At 42.5% G+C, this 25,342-nt stretch overlaps 3 protein-coding genes across 3 annotated transcripts in view; 1 reads left to right on the top strand and 2 right to left on the bottom strand.

Moving 5' to 3' along the window:
* Positions 1-1,330: 1,330 nt before the first annotated feature.
* cks2 (CDC28 protein kinase regulatory subunit 2) lies at positions 1,331-3,279 on the top strand. Its single transcript, XM_085775413.1, has 3 exons — positions 1,331-1,535; positions 2,049-2,176; positions 2,716-3,279. The coding sequence occupies exons 1-3, from the start codon at positions 1,477-1,479 to the stop codon at positions 2,757-2,759; spliced, it is 231 nt and encodes a 76-aa protein (XP_085631539.1). The 5' UTR covers positions 1,331-1,476; the 3' UTR covers positions 2,760-3,279.
* cimap1d (CIMAP1 family member D) lies at positions 2,999-5,429 on the bottom strand. The gene is made up of 4 exons (XM_085775412.1): positions 5,335-5,429; positions 4,524-4,634; positions 4,080-4,193; positions 2,999-3,830 (listed from the first exon to the last, which is right to left on the bottom strand). Exons 1-4 carry the CDS (start codon positions 5,372-5,374, stop codon positions 3,343-3,345), a joined length of 753 nt encoding a protein of 250 aa, XP_085631538.1. The 5' UTR covers positions 5,375-5,429; the 3' UTR covers positions 2,999-3,342.
* Positions 5,430-7,209: 1,780 nt separating this feature from the next.
* cpamd8 (C3 and PZP like alpha-2-macroglobulin domain containing 8) overlaps positions 7,210-25,342 on the bottom strand; it is a 40,432-nt gene continuing 22,299 nt past the window's right edge. The window contains exons 29-44 of the mRNA XM_085774176.1: positions 23,764-23,920; positions 23,349-23,423; positions 21,130-21,295; positions 20,412-20,498; positions 20,165-20,301; positions 19,908-20,063; positions 19,071-19,133; positions 17,147-17,421; positions 16,949-17,036; positions 14,289-14,363; positions 14,009-14,114; positions 13,696-13,806; positions 13,392-13,604; positions 11,587-11,661; positions 9,377-9,578; positions 7,210-8,411 (exon numbers count right to left, since the gene is read on the bottom strand). Of these exons, the coding sequence (XP_085630302.1) occupies position 8,411; positions 9,377-9,578; positions 11,587-11,661; positions 13,392-13,604; positions 13,696-13,806; positions 14,009-14,114; positions 14,289-14,363; positions 16,949-17,036; positions 17,147-17,421; positions 19,071-19,133; positions 19,908-20,063; positions 20,165-20,301; positions 20,412-20,498; positions 21,130-21,295; positions 23,349-23,423; positions 23,764-23,920 (1,987 nt within the window). The 3' untranslated portion in view covers positions 7,210-8,410. The remainder of the gene's footprint in view (positions 8,412-9,376; positions 9,579-11,586; positions 11,662-13,391; positions 13,605-13,695; positions 13,807-14,008; positions 14,115-14,288; positions 14,364-16,948; positions 17,037-17,146; positions 17,422-19,070; positions 19,134-19,907; positions 20,064-20,164; positions 20,302-20,411; positions 20,499-21,129; positions 21,296-23,348; positions 23,424-23,763; positions 23,921-25,342) is intronic.

Below are 25,342 nucleotides of genomic sequence, written 5' to 3'. Positions count from 1 at the left end.
ATAAAAGATCCATAAAATCAAAATCCTTAAGATATGGCATCACAAAATGTTATCACAAAGTGTAACTGAGAGGTTCTAATATTTCTTTGCTTCATCAGCCACAATTAATGACAAAAATGTGATTTTAAGACACTCCAACAAGAAATTATCACTATCAAAGAAGGTTTTTAATTACTTACATAATCTTCTGAAGACAGAATCCTCACAACAAGGACGAGCCTGAAGTTTTGAAGAACATCACCGGGGAAGATAAGGCATCAGCTGATGTCTGTGCACTTCAGGCTGTCATTGCAAAAGATTACAAAAGAGAAGTTTGATTTCATGTGTATGAGTCCATTCATTTTTGAACTCCTTAACTTTAGACACCACATATTAATGCCCCACAATATGGAAGTTTTTCTGTGCCACAGAGCTCCATAATTCTGCAGACCTACAAATCAAAGATGAGACTTAACCCTTCAATGTAGCCTATCTATCCATTATCTTATTTGAAATTGAATGTGTGGACATAAACAAACAAAAAATAACTGTCCACATACTTGAAGTCAGGACTGTAGTTTAGATACTCAGATCTTTTTATTTATTTATTTATTTCTACATGCAACACTGCAACTCAATTGTGTCAAATTTCTAAATAAGGACATAGGCTGACAATTAAATGTGGCAACAATTTCTCATATATGCCACAATAATTTCACAAACATAACACCGCAATAAGTGCAATATTTATTAAACTGACACCTTTCTCAGAGTTACCTGGTTCATGCTTGGTAACAGAGCACACACTTCTGTAATAAAACTTCTTTAGCGGTGGCTGTGTTCTCTATTGCTGTGTAAACCAACATGAAGGAGAAACTGGTGGCCTCCAGTAAACACCGTGTGAAAATCAGCATTATGTTTGGAAAACAAATCCACAGCTTTCACTAGACACGAGAGTCATCAATCGCTCTGCTGCTAAACACTAAACACCACGTGCTCATCCCCAACGTCGAGGGCGGCCAGAGTTGCAGCGTAGCAGAGAGTATAAATAGATGAAGACCACTCACTCAGCCTCTCTTCGCTGTCGAAAAACTTCTTGCAAAGACCAGAAACCTTTTTCAAATACATTAAATATCTTCCGTCCGAACACCTAGAACTCAATTTGCACAGAATCTAAACTTGAGATGACACGTGAAATGTAAGTTTTAAAAGGAATAATGTTTCCTCTTTGTACTTCTGCAACGGAGTAACGTATCTCCGTCTTGGGGAGTGCCTCACCGTCTTCAACGTAGACGATCTAGGAGAGGGCGGGATCCTGCCTCGACCAATCCGGGGACTGCGGGGAGCCGTTGGGGTTTGAATCGTTGTCTGAAAACAGCGGCAGATGACAGCAGCTTGTTGCGCTCGTAAGCGTCTGGAGAAGTAAGCTAAACTGTTCAATATCACCTAAAAAACAGCTTTCTGGACTCCAACTGTGACCGCTACCGTCGCCTGAAGATGTCGAAAAAGCAAATTCACTATTCTGACAAGTACAACGACGAGGAGTTCGAGTACAGGTATGTATGACTGCTAACATTTGATAACGTCAACGTTTTCAGAGGTCCGTTATTTTTTGTCGAGGGGCTTGTTAGTTAAGTTAGCTTGTGTCAAACTACAGTAAGATTTAGTAAGATATGCTGCTTGTATTACAGTTGGTAACGTCTTGTACTATGGGTAATTTGTTACAAGTCACCCTCAAGTATATAACCTAGCTAAGCTTAGCGTTAGCATCTCACTGATAATCAAAACAACAACCTGGTCCACTTATCAGCTGCCCGTGTTACAGGTGGCTACTAGGCTTGAACGTTGAGGGGACGACGTTAAGCTAAGTTAACTTAAGTTACTGCAGAAGGTTTATGTAAGAAATGAATGCATAAACAAGTAATTCACCATCACTGTAAACTGGCTTCGGGTGTCAACATTGCGTTAAAGTTAGCTGAAATAGACGCTAAGTTAACTTACTACTTTGCCGTCCGTCCTATAATACGTTAGACGTAATATTAACGTTTTTGTTATTTGTCTTCACGTAGGCATGTAGTGCTTCCAAAGCAGCTATCTAAACTGGTGCCCTCCTCCCACCTGATGACAGAGGAGGAGTGGAGGGGACTCGGGGTGCAACAGAGCAAGGGCTGGATTCACTACATGATCCACAAACCAGGTAAGTGACCATGAAAATGTATATTAAAACAACACCCTCAAACCTGTACAGTGAGTAGGAAACATGCTGGCTGTAATCATCCCTTTAGTTTATTATCATGAAGAAATGTTTTTTCAGCATTTGGACCAGGAAAAAGAGGGAACAAAAGTCTCATAAATTTGTCAAAGCTACCACATGGTCGGTCTGCATTAATGCAATCTGTTGGGTATTTTCACTTTATTATTATAAAATGACATTTTATATTACAATCAACCCAATGCAGCTCAGCAAGGAAATACACTTGGAGAAATGCAGCAAGGACATGTTGTACATAAAAGACTTAGACACATTTTGGTCAAAATCAGACAGTTAGAGCCTTTTGTTCAACTTAAGTCATCTCTTACATTGTAGTCCACTATTATTTTACAAGCATGAGAAATAAGAGCTTTACCTAATAGCTCTTCCCATGTCCCATTAGACTGTGCTGAAACTTAAATGGGCATGGAGCTGTGTGCCAGGCAAAACCACTGAACTATATACATCTTTGCTTTCCTCTCCAGAGCCACATATACTGCTTTTCAGAAGGCCTCTCCCAAAGGATTAAATGGGAAGCATCTGTAAAATGCCTGCTATCATCTTTGCCGACATGTATTGTCTTCGTGGGACCATACATCTCTCCTATATACATCTTTACATTTGTTCTAATGTATTGTGTAGGAAAAACCCTTAGTCATATTGTTGTTTTTGTTCTTTCAAATTCCCTCAATTTTCAGAGGTAATGAGAGGCATATATCTTGATTCCACTGTGAATGATTATAAATTACATGAAGGTGAAAATTTGCCTGTCAATTGTATATTTTTTTGTTTGTTTGTTTTTGGTCAAACCCGTATTGTTATTTTTTAATGTGTTTTGATGTCATTTCATTGGATTTATGTATTGTGTTGTCATATAGGCATAGGATTTTATTTATCTTAAGCCCATGATGCTCCTATTCTCTGCTCTTTATGTTTGTGTTATGTACATACCGGTATATTATTTCTAGATATTATACATTTTGAGTCATGGTTGATTCAACAAGCTATTTGTTGCTAAAAGAACAAAATAAAATGTACTTTCTTCTCAAGGGTTCATGCATATTGTCCAACCATTACATGATTGTTTGTCATTTTCTTCAAGTGAATGATGTTCAGTCAGAAACATTGACGACAAGTGGGGTGACAAACTCTGAGTGTCTGATTCCCAGAGAGAAGGCAGGGGCCCGCGCCTTGTGAGCCGTCACTTTCTCTGGGTTGTACGTCCCTGGACCAGGCTTCTCAGTGGCGTCTCTGGGTAAGTTGTGCCGTCCCAGCATGGAAAATGCAGGTTGTCTCCGTAAATACACACCTGGGTCTGTACTGTTATACCTGCAAGGCCCTGGTGTCTTGGCTAAATCCACAGATGGCCCGCCCGTGCTATAGCTACCTGATATTGTGTAGCTTGCACTGGCTGGTTTGTTTGGGACTCGAGGGCCCATGAGCGGAGGAAGACAGTACTTGTTAGGAGCAGGTACTGCGTCAGTGCTGCGGTACGGTGTGCGAGAGCCCATCGTGTAGGATGGGGGTCTCCGCTGGACGTTGCCGGGTGGGGCTTTCTCAGGGCTGTATGCACCAGGTCCAGGTGTTTGGAATAACTCCTCTGGAGAAGGGAGAGCAGTTGAATGATAGAAACCGTTAACACCATGTGGCTGAGTGCACTTAGTAGGGTCAAAGTTTTCAGTTGCAGCAGCTGACTGAATCTCAAGAAGTGTCAAGAACAACTGGTTTTTGTACTCTAATGGCTGCAGAGCCACAACTGACAGTAAAAATCCCTTTTATTTAAACATTTAGTAAAGAAATGTGTACTAAAACTAAATATTTGCTTTTAATTGCATGAGTAGGAACTTACGCTGTGCTTTCATTCTACCCAACATTGAGTATGCAGGTGTGCCATCCTTTCCAAAGCGAGTGAATTTTGCATCAACATGGTATTGAGGGCCTGGACTGGAGTCAACACAGTACACTGGGGAAAGTAAACATTTATTTTAAATTCAACATAAAGTCTGTCAGTTTGGTTTGATCCTGCAATGGCCCTAAATTGCTTGATAAACCCAAGGGGAGAAATAAGTACAGAATAATGTAGCGTTGTCTCCCCCTACTGGTTCTCATCTGACCCTACTCTGACTTAATGCCTTTCTTGAAAAGAGAAATTATTTTTATTTGTTAGCTTTCTTAGCTCTTACCATATATATAGTGTTGATATCAAAGTTCTTACAGGTATTAATTACATCAAGGATTAATAATAAAGGATTTCACTGAAGCAAATCTAGAAGTAAGAGAAAATCTGTCTCACTGTGGTCACTTGTCCTCCCATGGAAAGAATAGGCAGGGCTTGTTGGCTTGGTGAAGTCATGACCAATAAATCCAATGGTTGGAGGAAGCCCATAGCGACCAGGACCTGGCCCTAGAGACGGAGGGGGAAATATCACACTTACTCACACAATGTTTACATACACATTACATGCCTACAAATGACAGATCTACAGAAAGGGAGAATAATGTAATGTATGTATGCAGCTGTGGTCCTACTGCAGATTCATGTGCTACAGAGGTGAGGATCAGTGTAAGCAGTGTGTTTCAATGTCTTTATCAGTTGTAGAAGAACACGATTTATAAAACAATTGACATTTTACATGACCAAAACTGAGCTGCTGCATCATCATTCTGCCTTCAGAGACACCTGTCAGCCAATTAGCCTGGAGCTGTTGGTAATGAAACGACTGCGTCTGATTTTTGTCATTTGTTATGCATTCAGGGTCTGACAAACATCTACCAGAGAGCAGGAGGGTGCTGCAGGCAGCAGCACACAACATCACTACACAACCTGGGGGAAAAACATTACATCAGCATACAAGTGCTCAGTGGCATGTGCACATGAAGAGCGAGTGGTAGCATATTTTCACAGAATGAAAACGAGTCCTGGCAGGTTTGCACACTGAGAAACTCTCCACTCTGTTCACGTGGCTGTTTCCCTTTGAATTTAGATTGAAGATACCAAACGACCAACAGTGAGATGGGACACAGGTAAGGATACTCATCATGTCTTTATAACAAGGTTTCAAATTTTACTCAAGGGAACTTATGCAATCAGGAAAAGTAGTTACCTTTTTCTCTTCCTGCAATTGCTGGATATTTTTTCTCCATTTGATTCTGTGTAGAAGTGATGAATGCTTCAAGAATCGCTCAATGGTAGCAAAACTACAGAAACAATCAGACACAAGAAAATATAGATTGACCAGTGCTAAACTTATGGTTAAAACACACTCAAAGGTATAATCTTTATTGCACCTTACCACAGGTAATTCCCTCTTTCAGCCAGACATGAGGTGGGTTACATACTTGGAAAGTCATCAGAGGAGCACCTCCACTCCTTAATCCATGCTCTACTTGGTGGGCTTTCTTTAACTTCATCACAGTCTCGTAGCTCCAGCTTCCAGCATCACTTACGCCCTGGCAAACAGTGAAACCCAGAACACTGGCTGATCCAGAATCAATCCCTAATTTCCTCTGAAACAATGAAGAAACATGAGACCTATAACAGACATCAAAGTGTCAGCAGCAGAGCCGTCTCCACACTGGATCGGGTTTTTTCTCATCTGCCAGTTTGTCCTTTTATCCAAACGCTCCATCCGTGGTGGCTCTGACAGGTGAATGGCCCTTTCTCCACAGAGGTAGATGTATAGGTGCACTCAGCTGCTCCTTAGGAACAATGTCATCACTCCGATTCAATCTCATGTAACGCAACCCCCCCCACCCCCACCCCCAACCTCCTCTCCTCCCACCCCCCCTGCAAACCATGAAACCAAGATCCTCCTCTCCCGCCTTTCTCTTTTCACTCTTTCTGCTCATCACAGCGTGGAGTTGCAGTATCACTCTTCAGCCATGCATGTAGTTGCTACGGAGACTGCTGCGGATAGCTTGCTGCTGCCAGGTCCCCTGCACTGCTGGCTCATTGTCACAACAGCAACAAAGTTTTTCCATTCAGACTGGATGGGTAAACCGCACTGTCCCTCAGAGAAGTGTGTTTGTTGTGAAGAAGTTCCATAACCTTTACCTCAAATTTGACCTTAGATGGTGAACACTCACTTCTTTACATCTATGAAAGTAGGAATGTAGAGAGAATACATGTTTATCTTCCTGCATGCACAGTGCTGCCTGTGTGCATTCTCCTCCAGGATTAGATGCAGTGCAGCACACATGGAGCAGTTACAGGCTGACTGCCTTCATTCAGCAGGCCTCATTGATGTAGTCATAAACTGCTAACACAGCTGGAATAAACCGCTGGAAATTAAACTAGCAACCTTAAAAAGTCAAAGCAATTACCCAGATGCTACTACACTGTAGCTCTCTTTGATCTTCTCTAATCCCAGCAATAATTTGTAGTTGGGATTTGAAGGACTCATTTTACAGTAAGGCCTGAGCTGCCGGCTGCCAGAGGCCAAAGAAACCGAGAGGGTCGACAAGTGACATGTGCAGAAAACAAACATTAAACTTTAACAGGCCTGAACTCTCTTGCAGCGGCTGCTTTGGTAACCCAAATCTAACACAAACACACACGATGCACGTTCCAAGTTTAAGACGTGTGTACAGTGCAGACTGATATGCACATGTGTATGCTTTCTGTCTCTTCACACAGGAGCTTGCCAGGAGTCAGACAGTCAGTTATCAAAGCAGAGGGCCTTCTGAAGCAGCGGGGTTGTAATACAGCTCACTGCTGGCAGGAAATTATCTCCAGACTTAACTAGCCTTTCAAAGGAAATGGAGCAACACAGCCTTCATAAACAACTGCATGGAGCTCCCGTGCTAGTGGGAGCAGGGGAATGAACTGTGCTGCATGCATCTGCAGAGAAGAGGTTTTGCTTTGCTACAGTTACACAAAGAGAAAACAACAGGAGGAGGAAGTGTGATAGCAAAGTGCAGAAACAGTCTTCTGTGCTAACTGACCACGGAATGAATCCCAAAAAAATGAAAACCCTGGGTTGTATACAAATTTTATTCTCGTTTGTTTGAAAAAGAACAATCATGATATGAATCGGGGCTACATTTATAATCAAATTTTGTACATTTACAGGAATTCAGAACTTCATTCTTGATTTTTTATTTTTTAGTTGATTGCTTCACGAATAAAAATTTAACAAGAAAAAACAACAACACAATAGCTTATGAACTGTACAATCAAATCTCAAGGTAGGTAAAGGTGAAAGGTGACTTGAGAGTAGATGATGTTCATGTCTTGATACAATAGTTCCTGACACATTTCAGCTGGTGCCTCCCTGTGCACCGTTGGTCAAAAGACGCACCTCTTGTAAGTGTAAAGTCCATGGTTTGAGTCGGCCAGAGGCCTTTGTTGCATGTGAGTCCTCCCCCCCTCTCTCTTTTTCTCTGTGTGTCTGCAAGTTTCCTGTCAATCTCTACTGTGCTGTCTAATAAAGGCAAAAAGCCCCCAAAAATCTCAAAAATGAAAAACATTTCAGCTTATGTTTCTGTAAAGCATATGGTTAGCATATGTCTTCTTCCAGCAGGATACCAGCACAAGAATTTCAGCAAACATTTCAATAATTGGGTTAAAGCTTGCTATGAAAGAAAAAAAATGCCTTTGATAGCACATACTGTATCTCTTGTTTGAACTGAAAGAACTACAAGGGTGAAAAGTCGAATGTATGGGCAGGCAATGACAGAAAAAAAAATAAAAATAAAATGATATGACCTCTAACTACAAATAAATACCACAGATAGAAAATATAACAAAATATTTTGCTTAAAGTCAGGTGTAATTACAAACATAAATACTTGATTATTTCTTCTAGTGATTATAAAGGCAGTACAGTGAATAACAAAGACGCTATGGTGCCTATTGGGACAGGAGTCTGCAGGAAGAAAAATAAAGGTCTGGAGGACACTATCTTAATAACAAGCACACACACACACACACACACACTCTCACGTCCAATCACACATAGACACACGCACACATAAATGCATCCGCTTTACTATTCAGAACAATCTAAAACCTAATGACATGCACTCGCATACAAAGTCACACTCTCATTCTCCAGACCCCACCATCTCTTCCTCTCAGGCTGAGCAAGTCCCAAGTCTCTCTCTTCTCTTTCCATTCACTAGCATATTCACAAATAATGTACAATTTGGAGGTGGGTATGGCTTCACTCTGTGAGGGTTTCTGTGGACGACAGGAAAAAGAACAATCTTTCAGTTAAAGATTATCTTATTAAAATGTGTTTCTCTGATCTGTAGTTAAAACCTGTGGAGGGACAGTGGTACTCAACAGTCCAACAGCAAACAGCTCCTTCTTTAAGATTATTATCAATAACCAAATGTCATACCTGACTAGATCCATAAGTCTACCTCCAACCCAGTGATGTTACCATTTAGAGATCCCAGTTATTTCCATGAAAATAATAAACCCAACAATGGAATACAGGAAGTATCTTAAGTACTTCCTGTGTGATCTGCTGTGTGCGTCATTCCTCTGTGCCATTTGACCTCCACAGTTTTTTCCCAACAAGTACTAATCCACACACCACTGAGCCACATTGTTGCACTGCTTCTCATATCAAAATCAACTTGAACTCAACACTGAACTATAGTTTATTTTGATTTGGTCCCAGAGTCAGTGTCCTGCGTCCATAAATGCTTAACAGAGCACCAAAAGAGTGTCCATTCACATCAGAGATTCAGTTCAGTTATATATAATTATCTTATATACAAATATATATTTGTGTATAAATTTATACACAAATATATATACACTATTGCCCATAAATTGGAATAATTTTGTTTTCAGACACATTACTCTTTTTATTCCTATTGTAAAGGTTTATTGGGGTTTAATTTTCACAGTGATATGTTTGGAAGAGATTGATCAATAACGTTTTGAGAAGACATACAATTTATATATCAAGAATAAATCACGTTGTCACAATCATTTCATGAGAAGAGGTAAAAAGAATATTATTAAAACTTTATGGGCAACGGTGTATGTATATTTTAGTCTTACTCTGGGCCATAGATCCGATTCCTCACATGTTCTGATCTACATGAGTTCCAGTCTAAAAACCATGATAAGATAACAGAATTCCAGTGACTCAGTGAGACAAACACAAACAAGGATGCCGCTACTCGTACCATCGTTCAGGGGTGTTTTTTGTGTCCAGTGTCGGTAGCTGGGTATCTGCTGGCAAGAGCACCTTCTGCTCAACGTCCTCCGCACCATCAGGAAGGTCAAAATGGTCCCTTCCCTCTGCATCGGCAAGGAAAGGCTCTGAATCTGGGTCGTATTCATAGGAGTAGTAGGACACTTCTGCCATGGATCCCTGCTCCTCTTCGCCTGGAGATAAATCGGTTGTAAAGGTGACAAATACAAAACACATGAAACAGAATGACATAAGGCCCTGATAACGTAGCCAGCCGTAGAAAGGCTGATTGCAATATCTGATAGGATGCAATGACAGCCACTTGATTTAATATCTGAATGGAGACTGCACATCTTAACATCTTCAGCAGCAGTACCCCATCTCTGACAGTAGGGGTCCTTCCATCCCTAAAATGCTGAGGAAACTCAAAACATGCTACTTCAAAATCACCCTGTTGCACAAATGTATGGCTTTATTAAATGTTCACTTTAGATTTGCGTTCAATAAAAACCACAGACAATCAGATTTTGCTTCTTCAAAAGGTTGTGGTAAACATTAGACTTTATGATGAGTTCCAACACACAACCAAAAAGATTATGTAAACATTTGATTCTTAAAGTGGGCAATTTAGGCATGACCAAAAGCATGCACGAGATAGGGAGAATCCAGCTCAGCTGAAGCCTGCAAGTCTGCGAGTATCCATTATACCGTATGTTGTCCTTTAGTACAAGTTCACTAATAAGACAAGTCTGCACATGGAAGCTAATTCCAGAGCTTCAGCTTCCTCCACTGTTTCAGTGGAAACTGTCAGTTCCTTGGCACAACCCACCTTCACCTATTACACTCTGGGTGCACTCAGCGGGCATGTCGTCAACATTGTAATGGTTTACAATGACAGTGTTTTTACAGTGCTTATTCAATCTAATCACCCATGCGGTTATCATATTGTAGGTCAGAGTGTACCAGTCTGAGGGTGTATTCACTGTATGTGTGTTTGTATACATGTTTGCAAATATCCATGACATATAAATATATATACACATACAAACATATATATATATATATATAAATATATATAGTATATATGCATATATATGTATGAACAGTGGGGTCTAAATTGTCTTGGCCCCTAAAGTGGTCTAAGGCTTTTGAACCCCACTGTATAAAATGTAATATATATTATGGATATATACATGTGTGTGTGTGTGTGTGTGTGTGTGTGTGCGTGCGTGCACAAGAGCATTCCTGTGATGAGTGTTAGCTTTTGTACTAAGGAGACCTTTAACTGAGAGCTGCTTCACTGAGAGCCGCTTTGTGAGCTGCAGCTACTGGGAGCTGCAGGCTGGGAAACAAGTCAGTGCAGGCTGTGCCACATCACACACAGACACACACTTGTACACAACTCAGACAGTCACATAGGCAGACTTTAATGTTATATATCAGCAATAGCTCAAGCATTTACCGCATGCAATCCATGCACATCCACCCACAGCACGCATGCACAGCGTACACAACAATTGAACGACTGCATTGCCTTTTTGTGTTTCCATTGCCAAATGTAACACAGCTACATCCTCCCTCCACACGCAGCCAAACATCCTATCAGGAATTCTCTGGCTGCCTCTCTGGAAGTGGCAGCTGATCTAAGCTCATGGCACGGCAACAATTGAGCCTGCAGTGTGAAACCTATCCACCTATTTATCACACTGATTGTAGACATGATGTGGCGGCGGGGGAATGCGCTGCCACACACCCCATCTATGTCTCTACTTTCTTCATTTCATCCCTTCTCCCACTCGACCCTGCACTTTTCTTCTCTTTCTTCTTTCATCCTGTCTCCCACTCATCCCTCTGTCACTAGCTGACTCCCTTTCCTTGTTTAGACCCCCAACACATCCTTTCATCTCTTTGTTTCTCATTCTTTTTTCCCCCTGCCCTCCTGAATTCCCATTCTCCACATGATAAATAACTGACAAAAGGTATCAAGGATTCAGAGACAGATGTAACATGCTACAGACTCTTTGTAGCTCGCATATTAAAGTCCTGTTTCTCCTGCTGGGTACAATTGGCCTCAGCTGGCAGAGGGAGTGACAGGCGGGGAGAGGTAATACGGAGAAGCCTATGAGAAGAGTGTATGGTGGAGGGAGGTAAAGCAACGCTGTGTGCAGTATAAGCAGGTAAAGGTGTGGTGGATGGAGTTACCTGTGTGCACAGGCACTGAGGGCTGCTCAGTTTCCTGGCTCGCTGTTGGTTCCTTCGCCTCCACTGTGGTCTTCACTGGAAATACAAACACACACATGTTTGATTATTCACGTTTATGTGGCTGCCACGGTACCTACAAAATAAAATAAAAAAATAGTAATGAAGTAAACAGAGTTTCAGTGTTACATAATCTAAATACTGCCTAGAAGCATTATCCACCCCACTGAGCAACACTTCTTGGCAAAACAATGATGTACACTCTGTCTCAACAGAGGCCTGCATTAAAATCTTTCCAAAAATAGCAGGGGCCAAACCATGGCCACAGGGGCCATGTGTGGAAACAAATTATATCTTTTTCCTTTTCAGAACGGGGAAATGGTGGCATGAATGTCCCCCACACAAGCATACACAAACAAACAAGGCTAAACAAAAATACAATTCTTTTGATAATCTACACAGCATGAACCACTTGGCACAAACCAAGGTCTTTTCCCACCAAAGTTTTGTCTATGTCCTTTCCCAATCTGCTCCACAACATGAAGGCTCCTTTGTTGTTGGGCTGTGCGTCGGAAAGGAATGTGACAAGGATTTCAAAGGGCTGGACAAAAGCACTCTGTCATTTGGACAGAGCCCTGTAATACAGCAGAGAGCGAGAGAGGGTGGGGGTGGGTGGGGGGGCGTGGGGGTTGCGGTGTGGGGGTGGCTCTCCTCAGAAAACTCATCCAGTAATCAGCTCAACACCTGAACAGCTGTTTCCACAGCTCAGATCATGGCACACACAGATGAGCAAAGACACGAACAGACGAAATGTACTAACTGTCCAGTGAGATACACACGGCCTCAAGAGTTCCTGAAGAGACCCAAACACTTACTTCTTCTGAAATTTGGGGTTGTTTCACAATAAAGTCAGAGAAACCATTTCATCCAAGCTAGTCGACTATTATATTGATTTAAGAATGGTTCTTTGCGCATGTGGACTTATCATGATTCTTACCCCTGCGTCAGTGTCTTCCACACATGCTCTCCTCTTGAAAAATATGTTGAAGAGCAAATCATCTGACCACATTTCCTTTTTCCACGTTTCAATGTGTCTATGGTTTTGGCAACACTCAACTCTCAACTGTGCAATCATCGTTGTAATGACGGGTTTATGCACTTGCAGCCCTACTATAATATCCCTCTCTATGTAATTGTCGACAGACTTTTCTTGCTGACACGCTGCGATCACATCCTGCATTTACATTCTCTGTCACCTGAGGAACACTTGCTCCTTATTTTTTTTCCATCTTTCCTACACTAATGCATGAGCCGAACAGTCATCCACATCATCTGACACTATTGAGATAACTTGTGTTGTGAATTGGCGCTATCTAAATAAAACTAACCAGACTTGACTGTTTACTGATGTCTTTCTCATAGATCTAAAAGTCCCTTTAAGCAGTTAACATCCAATCTGTGCCAGGTATAAACATGCTAAGCAGGCCCAGTTGTTTTTGATGTTACCACAAGATGGCAAAGAGGAAAAGATACTTTCAATACGGGTTCATTGTTGGGGCTCTGATGACAGAAGTTTCGGTCACAAAGACTGTTCATCCTGCTGGTGTTTCAATAAGAACAGTGATTAATTGTACTGTATCATGCAGAGCATCATCTATCTGACCCTGTGTGAGATAGACAGAAGGGTGAAGATTGAGATGTCTAGGCTGCAGTAGTGCAAGGGACAGTGTGAGAGAATTATGCAGTCTGACTGAGGTGGGATCAAAATCCAGATTGTGTCAGGTGTTGTGCGATTAGAGGGCGCTTACTGTGAGGACACTGGGACAGTGGAACCTGCTTGATGCGTGTCCCATTTCGACAGGCAAACACCTCCATCTGACACTGGTTCTGGTAAAGCTGCCCATCTGACCCACAAACTGGCTCCCCATCATAACCACAGTCCCTGTAGCAAGTGCAACGCTCAAACTGCTCCTCCTCCAGACAGCCAAACACATTGTTGCACTGGTTTGCCTGCACAAAACCTACACACACACACAAACAAACAAACATAAATTAGAGACTGAAGGAAGCAAAGGAGTCTGGGTATTATTGAGGGTGTTGAATACATCTCACCTATCCACTGATTGGTTGAACTCTCCACCTCATTGCAAGTAGGTCCGTCACACAGCTCCCGTGCTAGCGGACTGCTCTCGCTGACGTTGTAGAAGCGGGTGGCCTCGAAGGCTGCACGACAAGCAGAGACCCACACCGGCACATTCACACATCCACACACACAAAACAATGATGACGCTCACCATAACTAGGTCATAAACTTAAAACGAAAATTCGAATTTCCACAAAAAAAAGAGGCCATGCTGAGCTAGACGTTTTTCCTGCTCTGTAACTCTTTAAAGAGTAGTACTTAAAATATTCATCAGAGGCACACCTGGTTCGTAGTAGTCGTAGATCTTGACCAGAACAGGTGCTGTCTTGCCCACAATGTATTCCCTGACAGCTTGGAAGGCCACACACGTCATACACTGGCTGGGAATCTGTACAATATACAAAAATGTGGACATTAAAACACTTTCACACGTGCTAAAAAATACCCCCACAACCCTGCGCAAACATTGATGAGTTATTTTCTCATCATCCACCGTCACTTCAGTAGACTTTGTGCCCACCTGTGACTGACAGCAGCAGTGAGGAATCAGGATTGAACTCACCTCATCAAAGTAGAACAAGACTTTTCTTCCATTGAGCTCATATCTCTTTAGACCCACTCTCTTATCCATCAGCAGCTGTTGAGGAAGACACAAGTACATCAGGCTCAGTATGTAGAAAAACACACAAACAGAACTGGACAAAAGCTAATCTGCTGTGTAGCTGTCTCACACTTGATTTTAACTTCCCTTGGCCCTGGAATTAGTTTGGAACATTGTATTGTGCGTGTGTTATTTATTTCCTTCATGGTGGGAGTTATCCTTTTTAAAGACTCATGACAATATGTAACACACATCTTCATTGGCTGATTTATCTGAAACAAATTTAAGAAACGCCAAACATTATATCTTCATGAAGGGGGGAGTTATTGCACTGCATTAGATTTAGCTGGGTGTACCTAATAAACTGCCACCTGAGTGTACTTCCATGGACATGCACATGAACACTAATCAGCACCACAGTAGACTGGACAGCTCCACCCCATGCTAATCAGGGTTTACTATTCACGAAAGTATTAAATCTAACATGTTAAACAGAACAAAATCCCCAAGTTGATAGAAGCAGAGCTGGGTTAACACGTCCTCATGGTTCCACCAGCCATTTGGACATGCTGATTCTAAAAAGCATCCCTTTTTTTACACAGTCCTGGATGCCAGCTGTCATAGATCCTTCAACTCGTGTACTTCCCTTTACCTACATGTACAGTTCATAACTGAGGTGTAACTAAACACACTCTGTTGTACAGTGTCAGATCCACATGGTCTTCATTTGAACGTGCTCTGTCGACCGCGACTGGAATGCAAACTGCAATCTACCATGAAATGATGATTCCAATCATGGACTTACGTTATACTGGACTTCAGTTAGCTGAAATCAACAAGTGCTCATAGCTTACCAAAAGGTAAATACTAAATGAGGTTATGCTATTTCGTTAACCTTGTACCCTAAAGTATGCGTGCATTAGACATGTATAACCATTTCTAGTAAATATGATTGTATGAATGAGTAATGAGAATGCTGTTTAATACAAATTTGGGTGTGTACATAGAGAGCCAGCAGAGTTAATTCCTCCCAAAGGGGGATTTCTCATTCTGTCAAAGGTGGTAGCCTTTGGACAGCAGTGGTTTATGAGGTGCTCAGCCTGAGCTGGCGCCACCGAGACACACACACACACACACACACACACACGCATTCTCTCTCAAACACACACACACACACACACACACACACACACACACACACACACACACACACACACACACACACACTATACAATTGGTCTCTGTTTACAAAAGCATTGTTTGTCGATCTAGCAACTAAAAATTGCCAACGAACTCCCATAGCTCAAATGTTATACCCACGGTGCGTTCTGGGTCGTTAAACAAAGCTCATTATATTGGGTGATAAGAAGCCATGGCTGTGGTAGCTCCCAGTCAGTCACTGGGCTAATCATTCATGACTACAGCATCCGTGAAAGCAACTAGACATGACTGTAGAAGCCAAGCTTGCCACCATAAATTGAGGAATGTAAGTGGCAGTCGGGCAGGCAGCAGTAAAACTCCAAGGGAGGCCAGCAGGGGTGTAAACTGAGCTTGTTAGCCACTACATCTCAGGTCAGCCTAGACTGACACACTCACAGCAGTATATGTGTGCATGTATGTGTGTGCATGTTTAACATCTCCCCAGGTAGCCAGAGAGGTGGCTTTTTTAGAGGTGGAAGCCTGCAGACTAAGACCCTATAACTGTCTGGTAATGAGGGACAAGCTTCTGATGGGTGGCTGGGGAGCTGACCTGGATCCAGCCCCTAAATGTACCTTCTTTTTTTTTCTTTTTTTTAACTCACTCTGCATCAGTGTATCCATTTTTAAACTCACTCATATATCCTACCATTCCCAGTGTTTTAATTTAGCCCCATATTTATTACAGTATCTGTTTCTTTCGTCTGTATTTTGTAAACTAAAGCAAGTTGTATCTAAGCCTGCACCTCATGAGGCCCAGTGAGGTGAGTGTGTTTGGTCTTGTGGACCCAGAGAGGCCCGATGACCTCCAACCCTGAGACATTGTAACTCCACAGGGACTGAGCTGGCTGGCCTTTATCTCATCATACCTAAAAAACCTCCATAAAAAGGACCTTCATCTTAATGACCACTCTCATGACCGCAAATGTTACGAAGACATATACATCCAGTCAGACATTTGAAAGAGCTTCACATTGCCAATGTAGAGGGATAAGACATGTCCCCGTTTGAAGGATGTCTGCTGGAGCTCTTTTCTACAACAACTTTAAACAACAATGATGGGAATGTCAGGTAAACACTTGACTGCTTCCTGCTCTGATAAATATTTACATGAGAACATTTTCCACTGTGCTGCAGAAATAATGTTCATATCCAAAGTATGTGTGTGTTTGTTTAAGGACGCATCCTGTAAGGGTGTGAACATGTACACATGTGTCTGGGGTCTCCAAAGGAAACAGGCGGAGTCAGATAAATTCCATGACGTACTGCTTCCCATCAAATGGCCTCCAGATGTGGATGCATCTGTCTTTCTTTCTACCTTTCTTTCAGTTTAGCCACCTACCTGACTACTTGTATTGCAGGACCGAACAATCTCTGAGCCAGTATGACAAACACATTGTGTGTGCATTAATGCAATTACTTACCCTTTCTAGACTTTCCACATCTGCTCGGAAACCAGAAATCATAGGTACTTCTATGACGGCCATGTTGGAGGAGCCTGAGTGGAGCCACCTAGACAAGAGAGTTGGGGGTTGGGATGAAGATAGGGTTTGTTGTTGTGAGCAGTTGAGCTGTGCACACAGGCCCACATCTTTATCTGTTGTACTGACAGCATGTTCTACCTGGCACAAACTTCAAGGGAGATATGGAAGTCCATTTTGTCCTGGTGAGCTGCTGGATCATCGTCGTCGATGGGTGCCCGGCGCTTTCGGTTGAGTTCAGAGCGGTTGTCTGCGCGGCTCCTGGAACGTGAGGAAGGATGACGGGAAGATGATGATGATGATGATGAGGAGGAGGGGGGCTGCGGGTGACGCTTCTGAAATGGTTCTTTCAGGTCCACTTTGAGCTGGAAGGCTGGTTTAGACACTGGGTCAGGTACGTTGTACGACACATCAATCTACAGACACACAGAGAGCAGAGGGACCACAGTGTTTACGAATGTTCTCGACAAGACTTCAGATTCTCAAACAGAGCAACTACTACTGACTTTGCTGATTCCCCAACTTTTTCTTTAGCACCACCTGCAGGCTGACATTTTTGGCTTTAAGCTAAATATTCCTATTGGACAGAATACCATAGGATCTGGCTCAACATTCATGGTCCACAGAGAATGAATCCTACCAATTTACCCTCTACTTCTGCTACAAGGTTTGGTGTTGGTGAAGGTAATTAGTGTAACTGAGTCCTGTTAACATTTCCCTATTAGGTCTTCCACTTAAGGTATTCCATTTACACTGGTTTTGGTTCTACTTTGTCCTGTGTAGATATGGCTGATAACAAGCAAACGCCTTGTGTAGACGGTTTGTCACAGTGTCTGCTATCAAAGCAGGTCTTCATTTGTTTGCCAAATATTTGGTATGTGTTAGAAGAAGCTATTTCATAAAATAATATTTTCGTACGGAGGAAAACAAATTAAATAACTTCTTGACAGTTGTGTGAAAGACACAAGTTTTGGCATCAAAGATTGGCAACAAACTACTTAGAGTTCAAATATTTAGGACCTCCGGCCTTGAAGAGACGAGGAAAGCAGGAAGAAAAAAAAAAGACTTAGGCAGCACTTTAAAGCATAAACCACAAATCATATTCACTGGACACAAGACATGCATTCAGCAGACTACTATTTCAGCCTGAGGACAACTTGCTGCTTTGACGCTCTTTTTAATTTCACAGAGGATTATTACTGCCAGAACTCTACAAATTTTGAATAAATCATCCAGTGTGATTTGAATCCTTCGCAAAGCTACTAAATAATCACCCATAATCATCCGGAGGCACAGGACATATACTCATCACGTACAGTTTGTCTACAAACACATACACATACAGGTCTCTTTGATAGCCCCACTCTTGTATTTCATTAGAGCCCAGGTGCTGCTGGCCCGAGGGTCTGTCAGAGATGTGTGTTGACGCACAAAGAGGTGTGGATGGAAGGGAAGTAGAGAGGGAGCAAGGTGTGAAGGAAAAAACTGTGTGTTTGCGAGTGAGAAACACTGAGGAGAACGACTTGGAAGACATTTCAGGCGCAAAAGACAACATCCGCTGCTCTCTTTGGCTCTGCCTCAGTCGAATCAACTCATATCTCACACACTGGTTTCCAACAACAGGATTGTAAACATCCCACTTTAATCAGGCATGCTTTTTCATTTATGCCTTATTTAGATTTAAAGAAAGCATTTAAACATGGGTGACAGGATGAGGGGGCAGAGTGTCAGCCAACAAAGAGGAAAAATGACTCCCACTGTTTATGAAAGGGTTTTTTGTTTGTCAGTGACAAGGTAGAAGTAAACAGCATCCTGTCCGGGGGACCACAGGAATCAACAGGAATGATCAACACATTCCAAAACAACTGGCTAAACTCTACCAGATTACTCCAATTTACAGGGAGGAATTTGGGCATTATGAGGTGACGGCAACTGACTCTCCCCTGCCGGGGATTCTTGCTGTGAGCCAGAGAAGTAAGCATAACATTACAATTCCTTTTTGAGCAATTTTTAAGACTGAAAATGTGTCTGTTTGTGTAAGCCTGTGTGTGTAGCACTACAATACCTGCATGAGGCAGCAGCCCTCTCCTTTAGCGCTCACAAAAAGGCCTGTGGGGATACTGGGGATCTGAAAAAAAGAGAGAGACAGAAGAAAGAGAAGAAACAAAGAGAGTCAGAGGGGGCAAGGAGAGGTGAGTGAGTCATTTATCAAGTGAATGAATGCTGTAGGCTGCTGCACTGCCACTAGTGGTTCCCTGGCTACTAACCAGCAGGCTTAATTGCCCCCAATTAAGCTGACACCACTAATCACAGCGGAGGAACATGCCCGGCAGAGAGAACATACTGCACTCTCACCTGAACCACTCCAGCTCGCGGAGCACTTTTACACACAGCGCAGTGCTAACCTAGCACCACAGTGCCCTGGGTAAAAGTTGGTTTGTGCACACACTGTCAAGTTTGTAACGTGTGGGCAAACAGGGCAATAAAACACAGCCATTAAATCAACAGACCAACTAGGTGCTTTTGGGAAATCCAGCTTGATTTAGTTTGGCAGTGTGAAAAGGTTCTGGCAACCAAACAGCTGGTTATGAAAACACAGATTAATGTGCAGGGCCAGAGTGTGGCTCTGTTACATGGTTGCTCATCAATCACTGTAATCAAGAGGGAAACATTTCTAAATTGCATTAGTGTTCAAGGGATTCACTAAAGTGACATGTCCTCTTTGAAGTAACAGCAATCAATGGTAGAATTGGCAATGAATGCTGAAACAATGCTGTCCGCCTCAACAAACTGAAGTGTTCCTCATCTGCATAGAAAATACTAGGGAGCAGCCCAGCCATAAAAAAAAAACACAACACCACCAAGTATGTACACTATTCACTGTTTCCATGGATGTGATTACCTTGGCACTCTGGAGGAGTTTCTTGTTGTCCCTGTTGAGTTCAAAGGTCTCCTGGAAGTCGAGGTTGGTGGAGGCCAGTGAGATGGTGAGGTTGACGCCTCCCACATACGACAGGATGGCGTACTCTGACAGGGCCTGCAGTGCCACACACGTGTCCTGCCACAAGTGGGTGAAATAAAAATCAAGTTTTTATTGATGCCGCTACAAGTGTTTGATTCAAGAAAGAGAAAGAGGTGTAGCCTGAGATACGGGGCTACCTGTGTGGAGGAGAAGCCACCCAGGGCATTCCTCTGCTGGGAGAGCCATTTGACCACAGGCAAGGCAGAAGCCACATCGCCCAGGAGAGTGTAGGTCAGGAGACCATAGGCTGTCATCTCCACCTCTGCTGACACCACTGGAGTAATAACAGAAAATATGAAAACTCTTATTTAATTCATTTTGGGGAATTACAGATGGGTACCAAGTATTTCCAATGAAGAGGTAATAATAATGGATGTACGGTACCTGACTGAGAGAGGCCATCACTGAAGCCCATGAAAGTGTCCTCATCTGTCATAGTGCTGCCTGTCAGACTCCAGTGGGTGAGTCCATCTACCCAGACAAACAAAGGGAGATTAACACAGAGAGGGTGCAAGGGGAACATCCCGTATCATATGACTCACTGTATCATTATCCTAATTGTCTGAATCTTTCAGCAACTATGCAACCAAGCCCTGTGCCTTCATTGTACTTGGCACATAAAATGATTATGATCAACTAAGAACATTTTTGTATTCCCCTCAACACGGTCAAATCTGCAAAAACTCGCAGAAAGTTTCAGTCAAGAGGAAGAGGAGGAAATGGCCAAAGGAAACCAACAGTGAGATAAGAAAACGAAAGGAAAAGGGAGGAGTGGATTGAACTACTGAGCACTACAGCGGCTACTTTCACAACAGTTTGTGGCCTACATCTTGTGTTGTGCAGCCTTACAGCAGTAATGAAACTGTAAAACAGTACCACCTTTGTGTTGTGGTCAAGACCTGATAGAAGAACATTTCTGCATATTCTCACTCTGATCTTTTAAACGGTGCATTAGTCTTGTTGTTACACACCACTTACATTCAACATCTGGTGTTTGCTTGTCACCTTTTTCATACATCTGTTGTCCACTGCTTAGCTCTGAATGAAAGAGCCTCTGGTGGCTTGTTAATCATGTTGCTCACAGTGATGAGTGTGTCGGTACCTTGAGTGATGGCCATGTGGTTGAGGCGGCGCAAGGCCAGCGGGGCGTAAGGGCTTCGTAGCAGAGCCAAGGCGTATGCAGACAGGGCCGTGGTGTATGGGTCATCGGCAGAGTAGGTGTTGCTCTCCAGGAAATCCTTGGCTTTGGCTACTGCCACCTTCTCTTCCTGGATCAGATGGGACAGCATGTAAGACAAACACAGATGTGGTCGTAGTGGTGATCAACAACTTATACGACATGTCAGAGACAGAGTTTGGGTATTGTTCCAAATAAAAGACATTTCTGGGAAATAGTATTATTTGCTGGCAAACTTGCAGGCCTGGAGAAACTTATTTATGTACATTTCTTGTCCCACAAGTGCTGTTTAAGCTTTTGAAATTCACAATTACTCCATTTTTGACTGGTTAAAATAATAAAAAATCATTCAAAACTTCACTTACAGTTAGCCCTATTATCAAGGTGCCAAACTACATAGAAATAAAACTACAAAGATGGTTTATTTTTGTGATCCTTTTGCCCTGTTTGCAAACTACTGTGCATACAAGAGAACAGGAGAATATTTATACAGGGATTATTAAAAAACTTTATTTTCCGCAAGGACAATAAAGGTCTTTTAAGTTAAGTTTAAGTAAATACCCATGCTAAATATTATTTAATTTGTGGTGTTGATAGATAAAGTTCTGCAATGCAATACACAGCTGAAATAAAGCAGTCACACTCAGCTGATAAAGCTGAAAATTGTGAATCCTATTGTGATAGTGTATTGCTCCATGGGCAGTGTAGTAAAACACAATACAAACGGCTGTGAAGTTTAAAATTTGACTTTAAACCTGACCAAAATTTTGCTACATTCAAACTGTCAACATTATGGTATAAGTGAATGAAAAGATGCAGTGTGTTTCATATCTGTACAGTAATGACTTTCTCCTTTTATCCTATTCTGTTTTATCTGCTGCAGCAATCTACTGTAATTTCCCTGCAGGGATCAGTGGATATGCTTCTGACATGGCATGACCTTTGGCATACATTTTCAAAACACACACACACACACACACACACACACACACACACACACACACACACACACACACCGTCAACATCATCTCTGTCAGTGTTCAGCCGTTTAGAGGCTAAACTGTCCAAACTCACAAACCCACTCCTCTGCTGAGATACAGTTATTCAATAAACATTCATTTTGGCCATTAAAAAGTTGAGAGTCGACTTTCATCTCATGCAGATGTGACCTTCCCTCTCATCCATGAGATGATAGGCCTCCAGAGCCACTCACTGTAATTGCAGCAGTCATCTTTTAATTAAGTGAAATGGGAGGGGGGGTGGAGGTTCTGCTTTGATGTGAAGGATACCTTTTCAGTTTTTATCAGTTGTAAAAGGATAGATTCTCAGAAGAGGCCCTTTGGGATAGATAGCAGAGGAAACAAGGAGAGACAGATGGATGGAGAGGAGCCAGGGGGAGGAAATGCTAAATAAAGAGTCAACTATGCAGACAAATTGAGCGCAAAGACAAAAACAATCAGATGTTTAGCGCCTTTTATGTTGCAGGGATTTCCAACACAAGCTGTGGACAATCTGAGCAGAATGCCTCAAAACATTTTACGACTGAGCGGCTCTCACGGTGAAGTTGTTAAATAGTTAAGGATTGTGATTAGTAAGAGAGTAAAGAAAAAAACAAGCCAAAAGAGAGGAAAGTAGATCAACAAGGGAGAAAACTGGGAGGATAAAGAGAGGAATGTAACCTGGGTGTCTCTCAGGGGACTCAATTGTCTCTACATGTCATCCTAAATCTTTTGATGTAGTCCAAAACGTGATTAGATATTAGATTAGCAGCACCGGGGCATAACAAATATGAGTAGGCTGACTGCCAGCACATCCATCTTCACAACTATCAGGAATGCAGTGATATGTCCACACATGACCCAGTCTGGTAGGATGGGGTACAGGAGTGAGTAGTTAAAGTGGGACAAGTAGCTCACTACGTGTTGCGTGTTAAAAGACTTTCCCCTGTTAATCCACTGAAACCATGAATCAAATTTTACAGCACAGACAAATAAGGCAGAGTGGAACTTTTTTTTTGTTTTGATTTGTTTTGTTTTACATGGGTTTAACTGCTGCCAAATAAAACACTATTTGGTCCATCAAAAGCTCAACTCTAAGGAGTGTCTGTGGTTACACTGACAAACTGTTTTTGTCTGTGTGCTTACCTCTGTGGTTATCCCCGTCTCCAGGAGAGCTGCGACCACATAGGCTGTGAGTGAGATCTTCCCATGGATCCCACCCTGTGGATAAAAACACACATTAGTTTTCAGCTGTTCTCACAAATGGTACGGGTTTCCATCTTGCAAAATTCATGCAAGTCTTTAGAATATTTCATCCAAACATTAACATACATTTAATGAAACCATGTAAATTGCAAGGCAGTTTAAAAGTGGCTTCCCCAGATAAGGAAACTTTGTAAACATCTCAGCGCTCACTTGTCCTGAGTGTATATGTCTGACAGTACACACAGGAAACATCAATATCCAGTGATATGCAGCCAGGTTCATACAATTAAGTTAAAGAATCTTTGAAAAAAACAAGAGAAAAACAAGATCTCCATCCAATTAGACACCGGCCTACCTGCAGGTCCTTGTTGAGGATGCGTCCCATGGCAGGGAAGGAGCCATCATCGCGCTGATGCTTGATGAGCCAGGACTTGGCCGCTCGAAGCTCCTCTGGGTCAATGAAGATGAAACCTCGAGACTGAGCAAAGGACTTGAGCACAAACGCTGTCAACCTAGAGGAACGAGAGGTGGAGGGGGATGGGGGGTGAGGTAGACAAAGACAGGTGAGGGTAAGAAAGGAGTGACAGTCAAAGATTCTTTAAACCATGCGCTGGCACATCCTGAAAAATACTTAAATATCAAGAGTTTGAAAGCAACGGAGTGACAAGGTTTTTCAACCAAACACACTCTTTCAAGTCTGTCAACAGATGGGGGGCGATAGTGTTAGGTTTAGATGGAGGGATGTTTTTGTCAAGAGCACTGGTATGTATAGACAGATCTGATGAAATGGGGAAAAAAAGAGAGGAAGGGAGGAGGGGAGGAGATGGGTGCGGCAGGGTTTGATCACCGCTACAGGATACGGCAGCTGTGCTCTTGAGGATGTGAAATCTCACACGGGCCAATCAAGTATGTTTCTGCATGTGAGTTGGAGATTCCCCAAAAGCATTCCGCAACTTATACAAACACGGATCCCAGGGACGAAGGTTGTGAATCTGGCTGGCCTGGGAGTGCAACTGAAAGTTTATGAGGCATGGTTTTAGTGGGCCACGGTAGAGAAGAACCAGGGGAATCACGGGGAAAGGCCAAGGTCAGCCCTAGGGGACGAGGCTGAGCTAATAAACACACACTCATCCATAAACAACAGACCTCCTGGTAGTGGTCGAAGGCTGCTGTCTTTGAACAACAACTCCTCAGTGACAGCAAGACATTCCATTACAGCACTCCTGACTACAATGCACTTATAGGATGAGGCAAAGCTGCTTGCCATAAAAAGACAGAAACACAAGATGGAAATGAAGAAATAAACAAACAGGTCATGCTCTGGTTTCTCAACGCAGCTCGTAAGTAAGTGTGCGATCCAAGTTAGAGCACCAGGGGAGATGAGTAGGAAAAAAAGAACTTTGCTCTCATAAAGCAAAACATTAAATCTTCCCTGGCTGAAACCTGGATGTTATTCCTCCCCAGAGACAAAAATAGGGATGAAGCCGCAAGCCTGTTGGAATTTTTATAATGTTAAGTAATATCGTGTCACAGGCTTTAAATGTCGGGCCCCAAGGAAAGGTACTGGAAAGTGTAAATATGATTTAGTTTGGGGAAGGAAGGAAGCAATAGACAGGCTTACTTCCACCACTCGGCCTCTGACTGGGGTCATGCTCTCCAGACCCCCCCCACACACCCCGCCATCTCTTCTTTCTCCCGTTTTCTTACTTCTCATTCCCAGATCCCCTCTCTGAGCTACCCATATCCAGCTCCACACTTCAAAGGGGAGATCTGAAGTATTTTGTGCTCCATGATAAAGCCTAGGTTGATAAGCTTAAAGGGGAATGTTATGAGTTGGACTTTGAGAAAGTGTTCCCGACTCCTGTTTCTTTTTTTGCATTCAACTATCGAGATGTCGCTGATGTGTTGTTTCAGAAAGCACCCAGAGGTGCATT

Source organism: Trachurus japonicus, chromosome 4 (assembly GCF_045865225.1).
Source record: "Trachurus japonicus isolate A0001 chromosome 4, Traja_1.0".
Classification (NCBI taxonomy): Eukaryota; Metazoa; Chordata; class Actinopteri; order Carangiformes; family Carangidae; genus Trachurus; species Trachurus japonicus.
This window is presented reverse-complemented; position numbering and strand designations above follow the sequence as displayed.